At 38.8% G+C, this 15,212-nt stretch overlaps 2 protein-coding genes across 4 annotated transcripts; both read right to left on the bottom strand.

The window, feature by feature from the left end:
• Positions 1 to 64: 64 nt before the first annotated feature.
• Positions 65 to 6,035, bottom strand: rab34a (RAB34, member RAS oncogene family a). Of its 3 annotated transcripts, none has more exons than XM_051398436.1 (11): positions 5,819 to 6,035; positions 3,869 to 3,975; positions 3,686 to 3,777; positions 3,527 to 3,595; positions 2,538 to 2,639; positions 2,395 to 2,459; positions 2,191 to 2,242; positions 2,008 to 2,089; positions 1,009 to 1,099; positions 772 to 879; positions 65 to 686 (listed from the first exon to the last, which is right to left on the bottom strand). In XM_051398436.1, exons 2-11 carry the CDS (start codon positions 3,941 to 3,943, stop codon positions 619 to 621), a joined length of 804 nt encoding a protein of 267 aa, XP_051254396.1. In that variant the 5' UTR covers positions 3,944 to 3,975; positions 5,819 to 6,035; the 3' UTR covers positions 65 to 618. The 3 variants fall into 3 exon arrangements, with proteins under 3 accessions (XP_051254396.1, XP_051254395.1, XP_051254398.1); XM_051398435.1 differs by having other exon boundaries at positions 3,869 to 3,947; XM_051398438.1 differs by having other exon boundaries at positions 3,527 to 3,592; positions 3,869 to 3,947.
• Positions 6,036 to 7,957: 1,922 nt separating this feature from the next.
• On the bottom strand, positions 7,958 to 15,199 carry tlcd1 (TLC domain containing 1). Its single transcript, XM_051398787.1, has 4 exons — positions 14,572 to 15,199; positions 13,502 to 13,584; positions 12,206 to 12,288; positions 7,958 to 10,541 (listed from the first exon to the last, which is right to left on the bottom strand). Exons 1-4 carry the CDS (start codon positions 14,775 to 14,777, stop codon positions 10,149 to 10,151), a joined length of 765 nt encoding a protein of 254 aa, XP_051254747.1. The 5' UTR covers positions 14,778 to 15,199; the 3' UTR covers positions 7,958 to 10,148.
• Positions 15,200 to 15,212: the final 13 nt, after the last annotated feature.

Here is a 15,212-nt window from a genome sequence, read left to right as displayed (position 1 = left end):
CCCACAAATCTGGGGGGGTCGAGAGATGATTAACAGGTAAGAAAGCAGAAAAAAAACATTCCTGCTACATAAAATTCTGTTTATTTTTTCAGATTTTCCTCAAATCTTTTACTACAAAATCTATCTGCTCACAGAAAGGTTGGCAACCTATAAGAGTATAAACATTTAAAACAGCAGACTTTAACATAAACCAGTATTATTGTGAAAAAAAGTCTTAATTGTTGAAGAAACTACAGCAGCAAGACAGAATATTTAATTCAAGCCCTAAGTAAAGTAAGCAGCCACACATACATCATGATATAAAACATCCACAGTCATTCTTTGGCATATCTGCAGTACCAGAACAGGCATTTGTGTGTCATTTCTGTGTCACCCTGTAACTCCAGACAAGTTAAACTGAGCAACACCACAAGAATCCACATCCCACAGAGTAAAAACTCTCTCCAGGCCAGGAAAAACTGAACTCAAAGATGTCAGGAAGCAAAACTCCAGCGTCCCTCCTCCTGCTCTGACCACAGAAAATCCCTCCCATGAGCTGGAGAGCAGACAGTCTTTTTCCACTGAGAAAAATCCTCATTTTCAGTCCGCACCTTTGACTTAAAACTCCTGCTTCCATCCTTACTGACAGCAGTTCGGGTGTTTCTTCTTCGATCCAGGGTACATATTGTTTGAAGTGCTGTTAATCCCTGAAACAAGAGATCAACTGGATGTTAAACTATGTGACAAATGTGATGGTTTTTATTATAACAGAGAGATCATTTGGGTACTCACTGACAACGTCTCCAATTTGCCTCGATCCACTTTTCTCCAACTCAGCGAGAACGTTAGTCTCAAAAGCCAACGATGCAACTCGGAAGAAAAACTCTCTCACGTTTTCCCCTACAGCGTGAAAGAAAGATATGGATCAGTGAGGGACTGCCACAACCTCCTCAACTAATAATTCAAACAATCCCCAAGTCAATGGTCGAATTACTGGTCATTTTACCGTATCCACCACCAAAAACTCACCAGTCAGCGAAGACACAGCCCAATACTCGGCTCTGATCTCTTGTGCTAGTTTGAGGGCATCTTGTTCAATCTGAGAATACTGAGCAGGAGACTGCGAGAGAAACGAGAGGCAACCAAGTTAGATACAATGTAATCGAGTTAAAACTGCGGCCACAGAGGTCTGGTAAAATCCCTTCTACCCACTATGCAAACATATTTATTTCATTTTCCAACTTCCTCAGCCTCAACCAACACTGACTGGAGAGCATTTGAGGTACGGCTCTAAAGCCACCAAAGGCTTTATACAAGTTTTTTAGCATTTGTAGTAGTATTACATTAGACCTGTGAACAGACTTTGATGTGTAAAATTGACAGAGTTTCCCTTTAAAGTATTCATTCATACTGTAGGACTTGCTGTTGACTTCAGAAAATCGAGATGATAGACAGATACAATGTATACCACAGTAGACAGGAATGATACCGGGCTACAGAAATTAGAGCTGCAATTATTAGTTGCTTTATCATTATTTGGTAACTGATTAAGTCATTCTTCAGAAAAAATTATGAGGATGTCAAAAGGTCGGACAAAAGAAGACATGATGTCACTTCGGGCTCTACGAGGAAATTGGTTATTGTTGGAAATTAGAGCAAATAAAGACTCATTAACTGTATCAACAAAAATTGTAATGAAGTAAAAGAAGAGAAACATTTCCAATAAATAAAAATAAACTTGAAATGGAAAAGTATCCCAGGTATCCACATTAAACAACTATGCTTCTTACTTCCTAGCACTGATTAAATACAGCTAGTAATGTCTTAGAAATGTCTGTTTGTCCATCACTTCAACTTCTCTCAGAAATGTGTTGGAGTCTAGTGAAGGATGGGGAAACTACATTCCTGAGGTTTGAGCCAGCACACAAACGCTTTGTGCTGCTGGCGCCGATCCAAACCTCTGACATTTGACTCCACTGACACAGAAATGTTCACAGGCATGTCCACTTTAAACAACAAAAGACGTACGCTCAGGTCTTTCTTTGTGCCAACGAGGAACAGCTGAACCGCAGTGGGGTCGTTCTCTTTCAAGGCATCTTCCAGCCACTGCCTACAGACAGAAAAAGGCAAAAAAACAAAAAAACCTTCAAACCCTCCAGCTGGGAAAAACTGCAAGAGTGCAAATAATCAGCTCATAATAAATAAGCTTACCTCACATGGCCCAAAGAGGCAACATCATTCACATCAAACACGATGATCACAACTGGAAGACAAGAAAATATTGCTTTATTAAAATGCTTCAACAGTTTTAAGTGGGTTTTTTTTTTTTTACTCTGGAGTTTGCAACACAAACTCCAGAGGAAAGATGAGTCTTTAGTACATTTCTTATTGTTCTAAAACACACTAATCTCTCACCCTGGGCTCCTCTGTAGTACGTAGAAGCAATGCACTTGAACCTCTCTTGTCCCGCAGTGTCCCACCTGTAACAGAGAGAGAGAAACTGGTAAGCAATGTCACATCAGACTGACTATGATTTATGTATAATAATGAAGACTTACAGCTGGAGGCTGAAAGGAACCCCCAACACCTCAAACCGCTCCATCTCAAAGTCGACACCGATCGTTGCCTTGTAGTTCTTATCAAAAGCATCTTTGCAAAATCTGAAAACATAAAAACATGTCTTCAGAAAACCCAGGGAATACACAGCTCCGAGTTTGTAACTGATGGACATGGATTGGCAACTTTTGAAGGGTTGGTTCACCCAGTGTTCAGTGTGTTCTGTGGATTTTTCAAAGTAAGGGCACACTCACACATGCACGAATGCAGGCCAAAATGTGGGCAGTGCAGGATGTGCCGCACACAGAAATCAGTTTGTTGACCGTTTTAGGGGTCAACCACTTACTCATACATTTGTTGTTGGCTTAGGCTGCGACTTGCAAATCTGCTTTGCCACCTGGTGTTTTTTTTTTTGCCCTTTTGCTCACACAGAATGAAAGTGGGAGGTGAATATTTGCCAATGCTGAATTTGCGTCTGTGTGACCGTGCCCTAACAGGAAAAAATATGCTGCCTTTTTAAATGTTTTAACCATAATTTTAATGGTTTGAGCACAGGGTTGTAGTGGTATGAGATTTTCATGGTATGTCTCATAATCATTGTATAACTGTATACAGTATAACACCATTATTACCATTATCATCAGTTACAATCACCCTTAAAGAAATGAAAACAGAAGGATGAACAAACTATTTACTATAATTTCACAAAATATTATGTCCTAGATTTTTTTCAAATAACTTTAATATGGTAGCAATTTATATTTTCTTTAAACAATTATAATAGAGTAGAATTAAATACCAGTCTTTAAAGCACGGTGAGATAACAAAGGCATTTTTTAACATTTCTACAGTTTTAAATATGACATTGTGCTTCTTTGTAAGGAGCTACATGAGCTCATTCTTCTTCTTCTCCTTCTTATTCAAGTTATTTATTTCCCAGAACTGCACCTCACTCTGCCTTTGTGCATTAGGCTACTGTGCTTGAGCTTACCTATTAATCAGACAGGTTTTCCCCACGGCAAGGTCACCCACCACAATCACCTTAGAGATTTTAAATCTGCTGAGAGGAATAAAAAGAAGGTGCAACAAGTAAATAAGTGCCACAAAACATCACATCCAGTATCATCTGGTTTCTGGTTCCTGTGCTCACCCCACAGTGCCGGTACGCTGCTCCTGGCAGGCAGTCTTCACTTTATTGTTGAAGTCCTCCTTAGTGTGCAGAGCTGCCTCTTTCCTGAAATACTACAAGAGAGGAGGATGAATTTGTGAATTTGTGAGGCTGCACACTGTTTCAGGTAGACACCTAGGCTGTAAGAGTGCTATATGAGTTTACCTGAGGGAGCTGAGCGATGATACGGTCCCTCCGTACCGGAGGCAGAACACTCATTGCTGAAATTCGCACAGACATGAAGCTTCGAGGTGAATGTTCAGCAGAGGGACATGTAGTGAGAAAAAGAGAGCCACATCAAAAATCTGACATTTTTTACTACTGAAAGCTGTTTCATAATAGTATCTAGACTGTGACAGAGTGATTTTAAGGCCCAATCATCAGTCCTGGTGCTTATTATTCCTGTTGCAAAACTTACAAGACGAAAAAAAGAGGCTTGTAATAAACAAAAATATAATTCTACAAGCATTTCTTGTTATAGTCGAGGATTTGTTTTAGATCCTAAATCAGTTAGTCAATCAACTGCAGATCATGAGACAACTATTTTGATAATCAATTAATTGTTGTTTAATTGTAAATCATTTTTATTGAGAAAAGACAAACACATATGCTCTGGTTCCAGCTTCTCAAATATTAGGATATGATGCTTTTCATCATTATATATGCATTTATAATGTATACTGTATACTATACATACACCATAATGCACTGTATGCATACTGTTACTGTCTACAGTATTTGCAATTGTCAATCAAATATCTTTGCTTTTTGAAGAAGACTAGGGCACCAAATAATTATTTCTTATTATATATTAAGAGCCCAAAGTGACATTTTCAAAAAAAGATATTCAATTTACAGTTACATAAAACAGAACAAAGCCAGTAAATATTTACATTGGAGCAGTCGAACCAGTGGATTTTGGGCACTTTTGCTCAAAAGAGACAGAAACAATCAACTGGTAATCAAAATAGTTGCAATAGAAACCTGCTCAGCACATTTGTTGTTTTTTCCCCTCCAACTTTTATCAATTATGAAAACAATCATTAGTTGGAGCTCTACTGAATATCCTCTAGAGCTTTTTGGCATGTATATATATAGAAAGATACATAAACAAAATGTATATCTAATGTAATCAGTTCTAATGTTTGCTCTTAATCTGAAACAATGTTGACTATTTTGATAATCAATCAATTGATTGTTTCTGTCTCATTTAAGCAAAAGTGCCCAAAATCCATTGGTTCAACTGCTCCAGTGTAAATATTTACTGGCTTTCTTAGACTTTTCTGATACTAAAATGAATATCTTTGAGTTTTGAACAGGACAGACAATTTGAAGACATCCCCTTACATGATGACAATCAATCATAAAAATAGTCTACAGATTACGCAATAAAGAAAATACTTCTTATTTGCACTCTCTTGTCATAAGTCTTCTGCTTTTATTGTGTTTATGTTCTGGTTTTATGTACTTGTGGGACAATAAAGATCTCAACTGACCTAAAGTGACTGAATGAGTTACCATAACAGCATCACCAAATTATTTTAAATATTTGTTCTTAACACCACACAAATCACCACTTTTCAGTGAAACAAACTGCATCTGTTCCTGTTAAACTTCTGACAAATTGACCATCTTTATCTTATAGGCTTTATATTTGTTTTATTTACCCAGGCAACCAGAACATAGACTGTACCCATAAAATCCACACACACTCCTGTCAGTCCCAGTGTAGAAATAAAGAGACTGGCAGGCAGTGACCCAAGTTAAACAATACTGTAATGAGAGAAAATAATGTGTTATCCATTGTGTAGCTACATGACCACATACAGAGTCAGACCAGACAACTGTAATCAGAGTTGATCCACTTACTGTGTAGATCTGTTTTAATCCTATTGTTCATCAAAGCTTCTGGTACAGAAAAAAACCCCATCTAATTTACTAGATTGCGTTTGGTCCACCATAAAAACTAACCACCAGGCCACTTTAAAACTCAAATTTCCACTCAGACACCGGGTTTAGTGTCTTATTATCCCGGTTAAAGTTACACAATAAGAGAATTATACATACATGACCAGATAAAACTTTTAAAAGCAGCGTGTTTGAGCTGCAGGATACCTCAACGACACAGGATGGTCCGCTCAACTTTCCTCTTCTCTCTTCTGTGATCCGGTTTGTTGTTTTTTTCTCCCAGAGATGACTCTCTTTTTTTTAGAGTAATCTCAAACCCTTCGAGCTCATAGTTGAGTATTAAAGTGTTGAGTTTGTGCTGAACGGAGCTGAAGTCGATCCGCGGAAGTTGAGGGGGAGCAGAAGACTGGACCCGCTGCTGACTCAGATCCCTGGATTTTCTTTTTTTTCTTTCCTCCCACATTTTCTGTGCTCGGTCCCCTGCTGGAGAAAGAGAGGAATAGGAAAGAACAAATGTCTATCTATCTATCTATCTATCTATCTATCTATCTATCTATCTATCTATCTATCTTTATGTCTGTCTATGTGTCTGAAATGTATGTTCTTGATGTTCTTTTATTGTTTCTTTGCGTTTTTACTCTTTTTATTTATTTATTTATTTATTTATACTTATTTATAAATCTATGATAGGCCTTTTTTTTTATCTTATTTTGCTCTGTTTGTAGAGTAAAAGAGTAAAGATAAGACTGAGAGTAACACACAGGTCATTAAGAAAATATCAGTAAAATCGTCTGTAAAAATAAGCTTTTTCTTCTACATAGCTTCATTAAGTTACTGTTTTATAAGATGAGAGTCATATTTTTATACTTTTCATACTTTTCCATAACGTGTCCTTGTTTCTGCAATAAAGGAGGAAAAAAGTGAAAATACTTTAAGTTTTATTTAATACTTTTTTCCCTCTGTACGTCCATAAAATAGACCGACTACAGAGGGCGCTCTAAGCCTCTTCTTACTGACCTCTGCCTGGTTATAAACACAATTCATGTAGTGGAGGAAGAATTCAGATCCTTTTACCTTAAGTCAAAGTACTAATACCACACTTTAAAAAGTCCTGCATTAAAAGAGTTACCTACTAAAAACTAAAAGTGTGTAAATATAATCAGGAAAATGTACTTTAAGTATTTAAAGTATACTTAATGAAGAAAGATTTACCCTGTGACTGTTATATACTATTATTACTCATTTTACTGTTGTAGTTGGTTGAGGTACTTTGCAAAGGAATGCCACTAATGATTATTTTATTTTAATTATGGATTAATCTGCTGATTATTTTCTCTATTAACCGATTGTCAAATAATGGTTGTTTCCAACCAATAGTACAAAATTCTAAATCATTCATTTAAATTTAAAATAAGACTAAATTCTTACATTTGTGAAGCCTTGAAGTATTTTTTCATGAAAAAATGCAAATTATCAAAATAGTTGCCAATAGTTTTTCTGTTAATCGACTAATTGATTAATCGACTAATCATCTTGGCTGTATTTACTGTCTTAATTTTAATTATTTAATCAATTAGTTAAAGTAATTATTAACTAAAGCTGTCAAATAAATGAAATAAAAAAGTGCAATATTTTAGTAGAAGTATAAAGGAGCATAAAATGAAAATACTCAGATTCAGTGACCAATAGTTAATAGACCAATTGTTAAAGGCATACTATGCAGTTTTCCGGTTTTGTCAAACAGCTACCCCTAGAGTCGCTGCGGAGTACTTGTATTTAACGTTAACTGTCATAAATACCACTCACCAGAGCCGTCTCTATATACGGCATCTCTGCACTCACGGCCTGATCCCCTCCCCCCTGTATACCGGTACATGTTCAGTAGGATGGAAGCTCGGCCATCGATCAGGCAAAAATAGACTCCGAAGATGTCTACTGACCAGGTAACGTCTGAGTGAATGCCTGCTAGTGTCTTCCATTGAGGCTGCTTCTCATGTCGCTGATGTATGTGACGTCGCGCCGTAAAGCAATTTGTGATTCTCGCGAGATTTGGCGGGACGCCACCTTTCAGACTTGCATTGCTGGTTCTGCCAACGGCGTCCCTCTCCTGCTTTGCTATCGGGATGATTTGCTATACTAAGAGTTTGTTTACCATCGAAATGACTTCGAAGCTGTTATATTATGGCAAAAATCTTGCATAGTGTGCCTTTAATTTTAAACCCACTGTAGTGGTGGAAACTGAGTAGTGAATGTGAGTGACGACATGAATGTAAAACAGAAACCGAAACACGACAACAAACCCTGATCGGTAGAGTACATTACAAAGAATATACACCAACACCCCTGTGATTTGAAATACTCTTTTAATTCATGGTATCACTCAACCATCCAAAATACGGGGCTCCTAAAAAAACAGTTGTCACTTCAGCACAAGACACACTATCGTGGTTAAATGGTGGAATTGATTTACAATGTTTGTCTCAAAAATCTCTCTATTTGGCCCAGCTTTTACAAAAGTATACATATGTCATTCTGCACTATATCTATACTTCCTTATTATCTATATCTGTGCTTTGTTGTTAGGCTCTTTTCTTTTTTTTAAAAGGCACTGAGGTAAAGGCACTGAAGCACAGGTCAGACACATCTAAACTCCTGCCCATGTCTGTTTGGACTTTCTTGGCGTAGAATAGAAAGTGAAATGTACTGATCATTAGTTGTTTTTTTCACAATGACACTCAGCACTTGTGATTCATGGAATGATTAGATTAGGAAGCATTTAAAGTCCACTAACGGTGTTTACTTGTATTACTATTTGAAATATATCAAAAAAGGAATGCACATTTCAGGACATTATTTACAAAATGCTATATGCCCATTTCTGAGGAAAGAGGAGGACGAGGAAACACACCTTCATCTAAAGGTTGTCATTCAATATCCTAATGCACACAAGCAAAAAAAAGCCTACACAATGGGGATACTCTTGTATTATTACTCCACATTAAGTCTAACTACACATGATGCAACATCAGTACTGATTGTGCTACTGCCTGCTCTTATTTTGAAGGATTTCTCATGTGGGCCCACTTCCTGATGAGCTCAAGTGTCAGACTGTTAGATGGCAGGAAGATCCAGCTTCAGCCTCACTTGTGTTAAATACCAACAGATTTCACACATGAACCATATATTGTCCTGCGTTCTTGTGTGTTAACAGTTAAATTGACAACATTGTGTGTTATGTACCAGTTCAGTCACAGCTCAGTGTCTCTTCAGCCACAAATGGCATCATAGAGACGGAAAGAGAAGACGTACTGTACAGCATGTACACAAACTATTAAAGTGTGCGTCAGTTGCTGCTAAAATTCAAAGTCCAGAGTCGGAAAATCCCAGCTGGAAGGTTGTTCATACACTCAGGGAGGGGTCTACATGAGAACACTGCTCCCCACACAGATGTTTAAGATATAACAACATATGTTTAGGTTTAGGTTTAGTGTCAGCAACTGCAATATCACAATTAAAATGTTATCACACAGGTTTGTTTTTTGACTAATCGAGAGACAATTTCTGGGGAAATAAGCTTATTGGGAAGATTGATTTCTACTCTCGTATCTGTACACTAAAGCTACCACCAGCAGCTGGCTAGCTTATCTTAGCAAAAAAGACTGTAAAAACAAGAGGAAACAGCTAGCCTGGCTCACAATATACTTACAGCACTACAGCTGTACAAACTGAAGGTGCATTTCTGTTACCTTTGCTGTATTCCCTGGTTTCCAGTCTTTATGCTAAGCTAAGCTAATTGTCTGCTGGCTGTATAGTCTCCAGATATTAGTAGAAGGCTAATACTTCCAAATTCTGGAAAATATGCTTATATGCTTTGTTGCTGAGAGTTAAATGAAAAGACTGATACCACTTCTATGTCTGTACTTTAAGTATGTATAGCTTAGCTTAGCATACATTTGCATTAGAAACAGTCAGAAACAGTTAGCGTGGTTCTGTCCAAAGGTATCAAAATCCACCTACCAGCTCCTCTAAAGCTCATTAGTTTACATGTTCCTTTACCCTCAGTGTATAAAAAAATGCTAAGCTAAGAGGCTGCTAGCTGTAGGTTTATTTTTACTGTATAGACATGACGACTCCCCAAGTGTATTTCCCAAAATGTTGATCTATCCCTTTAAGGTTACAGGATAGCCTACTAAAAATGAATTGTAAATGCTAAAAATGGTAACATCTTTCAGGGTTTGAGAAATATCGGGTTTAACACAGAATTTTGGCTTCAATTAAAGCAGTGTTGCATTGTATTTCTCCCTGTGAAAAAGCCAAATTTCAGACTTTGTAACATGTCTGGAACACAGTTCCCGAACAAGGCTACAACTTGTTCCACCAAAAGTTGTTTTGGGGGGATTTGATCTTTGGCAGTGAGACACAACATAGGGAACCTGTCGTCACAAGGAGTAGGGTCAGTTACGGTTTGAGAAAGACAAAATGTGTAACCTCCCACCCTGAAAAAAAAACATAAAGCAGTCCTATAAACCTTCCTCAGTCAATCACTGAGAAACTTTCTGGAGTTGTTGTTCTGTCCCACAGAGCTCTTTTTACTCCAGAAGAAGTCAGCACGGAGCAGGCGGTAGAAATAAATCAGGATCATAATATTCATCACTATCATGGAGGCGAGAAAGTATCCACCGTGGTCCAGCCAGGAGTAGTTTTGGACGATGTACCAGGTGAGGTAGAACTGTGTGCACAGACGAAACGTGACGTAGGTGAAGAGGTTGGCGAATTTGTTGATGAAGTACATGTAGGAGGACTGAGCGCCCGCCAGCTTCAGCAGCAGCCTCAGATGCAGGGTGACGCTGTTGACCTCTACAAAGAGAGCCACTACAGCGCCGGCTACATACAGCTGAGTGTAGAGGGAGTAGAGGAAACACCAGATCACCTGAGGAAGAGGCAGACATTGTTAATAAAAGTGCTGCACAAAACAAGTTTCATTCTGTGGCCACTGTTTAGCAAAGTGAGATCAGTACGCAAGCAATTTAAATAATTTATCCACAGTTAAGTATGTGCAGTCTGAAAGTGCAAGTACATTTCATACATTTTAGTGTTCAAATAACAAATTCCTACAATTATAACAAATAAAATGCAATGTTTTCTGGCTCCACTGGTCAGAAAGTCAGTCAAGAGTCAGAAACCTTTTGTATAATATGTCTTTTTGTTAGTATGAAGAATATATATATTTGGATTGGTCCTATAAGAGTATGCATTTTAATTTTATTGTGTATTTTATCATACATTTATTTATTTTGAATAGTTGTAATTACACTTTCACAATAAACTGAATATTCTCATCTAAAATCACACTTCTATCAAAAAGAAAGAGTCATTGGCTCTGGAGTCAGCTTCTGAAAAGAGAAAAAAGCCCGGCTTCATCTTCATCAACAATCTAATCAACCTCACTAACTCACTTATCAGTCAGACAATGTGGGCTGAAAATAATTTAATTTATGGCGCTCACATCGAATGTCCCCATTACTCTCCAATGAAATCCATTCACAGTGAGGTCTGTGGATTATCCAGACTAACTGGGTTTCTGGAAATACAGGTTGCTGTTGATATGTATAGATAAGGTTTTTAAACAGCTGAATAAAACTGAAACTGTTTCTGGTGCTTCTGTACGAGTGTAAAGCTCATTAGCAGAAAACAAACTGCTGCCGGGTGAAAAAAATACAGACTAAAAGCTTTTTTATTCTTTAATCCTTACCACTAATGGTTTGTCCTGACTTGATCAGCATGCAACAATAACATGACTTTGACCAAATAATAAAGAGCTAATTAAGTTTTATGTCACTGCAAGTTTGGCTAATATACTGTATGAAACTAAATACCACTGTATGTAAGAAAAGCATATTCAAAGAGCTAAATATCTATGGTGTGTTTGCAAAGCAGTCATGATTAACTTTATGTTTCTGCTCTATTATCATTACAAATGAAACTCTCAAAATCAGTGTACATGCATTTTACGTAATTTAAACTACCTATATTTTTCAGCTGATAAACGATATACTATACATGATCCTGTCTGACGTGATGTTTTCAACCATAAAGCTATTTAAAGGTCTACATTTTAACGTGTTTCAGGAATAAACAGTCATGATGCACTTAAGATAACAGTTCGTCTCATGAGTTACAATGATCTGCCTAGTGGCAACATGCTGCATTCAGCTCAACTCAGGTTGCAAAAACAGCCTATTATTTTCCTGTAATTATTCTCCCCACTCAGGACTTGTTTGTTCAGTGGATACTTGATTAATAATTAAACGGTAGTCAGTAGAGACCGACAACAGCATATACAACAAATCTTTAAGCCCTAATGTACAACGCAGGTAATGTACGACACGACCGAATTGGCAGCATTTTACGTTTAGGTTATTCTCAGAGTAACACCTCACTTTGTTTTCCTCTCTGTCTTTTACATACGTGCAAAGCATTGTACCTGTGAAGATCACCTTAATATTAACTCTCTTTTGTTGAGTCTCGATATCTTATCTGAACCAGAAATACAACCTTGATAGAGTTAAAAATGAAAACATGGCCACGCCTTACCAGTGCATGATGGACTAGGAACTCCCATGACCCTCTTGCATGTCCTGTCAGGATAATATCTCCTGCATCTTGCACAAAGTATCCTAAGAGGGGAAAGTCATGTAGGGTGAATCAGCAGAATAAAAATGAGGAATTTCAGCTTTAAGAGACAACACGTGGATGAAATAATCTCTTAGATACTATTCCTTCAACATGTTCCCAACATGACAGAATGTTTTGTCCAAATTAACAGCAGCTTTAAATTCACAGGAGGGTTTTCACGTGTGTCTTATTGGTGACATTACAATGCAGGATTTCCCCTGTGTCACTTGTTGTTAATCAGCCGGTCATAAAGAGACATTAACTAATCTGACAGCAGAGTAAAATGTCTCTCTTCTCCATTATTTTTAGAAAATGCCAGCTAAACAATTCACAACATAACCACAGCTATTAAACTTTGTAGGCCTCATTTAGCTGGAAGAATTCAAGTGACTCAAGAGTCCTTCTGTGCCTCTGTATGACTGGCACGCTGCGGCTACACAACCAGCCCCTGTCTTAAAGAGCATGACCTCCAGTATCTGGCGGGGTTGGCCTCAGTGGAGCTAATAGCTGTTTGCGGTTGTTATGGCAGATCTCCACAGATTTGTGTCTTCATGGTAACACAAAGATGCGCATAAGACCCAACCTCATCAGAGCACAGCTCAACCAGACCACCGAGTCCTTAGTGGATTATCTTTGGTGTCCATGGTGATGTAGAGACAACGCCCGTTTTGTCTGTTCTGAGAATCAGGTGAGAGGGGCGGATCTTGTTCTCTCTTTGAAATTTCACACCTTGTCTTTCAGGGTTCAGTTCAGCTCAAGTGTAGAGAAGAAAATGTTGTCAATCGAAACCTCTCTTGCATTTCCCTCTCATGCATTAAACCAGAGCAGAGTGGTCGATTAATGGTTCTAGCTCCTCAAAAGTGAAAATTTGATCCTGTTCTTTGTAATAAATGATATGTCTTTGAGTTTTGGGCTGTTATTTAAACAAAATGACATATGAAGACACTACTTTGTTCATTGAGAAATTGTACTTTTTCCTGTTTTCTGATATTTTAATGAAAAAACCAGTGACCAAGAAAATAATCTGCATATTGACTGATAATTAAAGTAATCCTTTGTTGCAGCTTTACATTGAACACTGTGACCAAGTAGATCTTTAGACTACAGATCACCTACATACATACATAGAAATTTCTGTGTACCAAAAAAACAAAAATGCATTCTGTATGTGACATCTTTGCAGTTGTAATCCTTCTCCACGATGCGTTTACTGACCTGTTGAGACACAGACGAGCAGGTAGGACAGAGGGGTGTGGTAAGAGTGGATGTTGTTCAACGTCTCAGGCCAAACCACCACACTGGAGAGGGATACATGTTATGGATAGATGGGTCTGTATTCGGCTCACTCAGACATACATGCGCTCACTCCTGGAGAGAAAAGCCTGACTAAGCAAAGACATTAATATCAGGTGTTTTGGCTTTTTCAACCCCCTGACCAAAGATATCTCTCCTGTTTGTAGTTTCAGAAATTGATCATTTTAATACTATTTACTATCTAGTTTCTATCTGTGTCCATATATAAAAGTCTAAAAATAGACTTTGCATTTTTCTGTGTGACTTCCTGCTGCTGTGAGGTAAAAGGGGCACACCTCAAACAGCCAAAGCTTCTGTGTCCCCTCCTTGTATAAACATACCATGGCAGAATTATTGTTAATAAATGGCCTATAGTCTTTCTGTGACATGTGAAGTAGTGTACTGTTTAACATGTTGCTTTGGCACACCTTTGAGTACACAAAAACTTTGAACTTTTGAATGTGAAAACGAGCTTCTTTCACCCCTCAATCGTTACTAATTCACAATGTCACACATTAAATGCAGCAATAGTAACATGAGAGTACAGACAGCTCAAAGAATGTGGTCCCACCTTGTTAACGTTAAAAGATGAGTCACAAGCATAGGTCCCCGCCCCCAAAAATAGTTTCCCATGATGCTTTCACAAGAAAGCCAGCAGCCAGCAGGTTTTTCCAGTTGATACCATATATCTGTTGTCTGAAAGTAAGCTAGAAAAGATTTGTTTCTTTACACACGTTCTCCAGTCCAAGCAAATGGCGAAAACAGCCTTGTGTGGCTCATACTGCCCAGTGGCATTTCCCTCCCCACTTATAAATGCCATTGTCTCCCCCGTCCCTTGCCCTGTCTGAACATGCCCTTCTTCTCCTGGCTGCCACAGGCTGTCACTGCTGGACACACACACACACACATCCCCACACATAACACATCATGTGGACTGTGAATAGACAATGGTGTCCCAGTGTGGACAGACAGATGTTTTGATGGAGACTTACCAGGTCAGGGCCCATGCCCCAGTCAGCAGGGAATGCACCATTGAGACGGAGAGGTTCCTCCACTTCCAGGAATGGAGGTCATTCTGCTTCACCACCTTGGGCACAGGCAGCCTTTGCAGCAACTGGTGGACCACCCTGAAAAGCAGAGAGCACACCAGTACTGCCAGGCCTGGGTGACTCTTCAGCACAGGAATCAGGGCGTCCATCCTCCCCACCCCTGCTCTCCCTCTGTCCCTGGGCGCTTGCTTTTACTCTCTACCTCCCTTCGTCCTTTCCCCCTCTTTTGTCTTTTTTCGCGCTTCTCTCTCCTCGGCCTAGTGATGGACAGATATGCACGGTAGGCCTATGTCATGGGAGTGTACTCCAGGACAGGGGTCTGCAGAGAGAGCTGATCCTGTTGTTTGTTTGTTTTTGTTTTTGTTTTTTGTTTTTTTTTAGAAAGCAGATCTGATGTCCGAATGCTGCTGGAGCCTTTTTCTTGTCACGTTTCCAGCGTGCCGAGCCCGGAGGGAAAGTCTTGGAGGGGATCCCCGTCGCAGCTCATTCCAGTGCGACGGTGTTTGTCTTTACGCAGCGCCTTGCGATGTTGCAATGTGCCGCCGCTCTCAGCCCGCCTGTCTGTGCAGAATGAAGGTGGGAGT

This window comes from Dicentrarchus labrax, unplaced genomic scaffold (genome assembly GCF_905237075.1).
Source record: "Dicentrarchus labrax unplaced genomic scaffold, dlabrax2021, whole genome shotgun sequence".
In the NCBI taxonomy this organism is placed as follows: Eukaryota; Metazoa; Chordata; class Actinopteri; family Moronidae; genus Dicentrarchus; species Dicentrarchus labrax.
The sequence above is the reverse complement of the archived record's forward strand: the minus strand, read 5'-3'. Positions and strand labels throughout refer to the sequence as shown.

What these genes read in the sequence shown, in the direction of transcription:
- rab34a (XM_051398436.1), bottom strand. Translation starts at nt 3,943, where the DNA reads ATGTCTGTGCGAATTTCAGCAATGAGTGTTCTGCCTCCGGTACGGAGG. An exon ending in AAAACCTGTCTGATTAATAG is followed by an intron (nt 2,640 to 3,526) that starts GTAAGCTCAAGC and finishes TTATGTTTTCAG; the next exon opens with ATTTTGCAAAGATGCTTTTG. An exon ending in GCCTCTTTGGGCCATGTGAG is followed by an intron (nt 2,090 to 2,190) that starts GTAAGCTTATTT and finishes TTCTGTCTGTAG; the next exon opens with GCAGTGGCTGGAAGATGCCT.
- tlcd1 (XM_051398787.1), bottom strand. Translation starts at nt 14,777, where the DNA reads ATGGACGCCCTGATTCCTGTGCTGAAGAGTCACCCAGGCCTGGCAGTA. An exon ending in GGGGCATGGGCCCTGACCTG is followed by an intron (nt 13,585 to 14,571) that starts GTAAGTCTCCAT and finishes ATCCCTCTCCAG; the next exon opens with TGTGGTGGTTTGGCCTGAGA. An exon ending in GCTCGTCTGTGTCTCAACAG is followed by an intron (nt 12,289 to 13,501) that starts GTCAGTAAACGC and finishes TTCCCCTCTTAG; the next exon opens with GATACTTTGTGCAAGATGCA.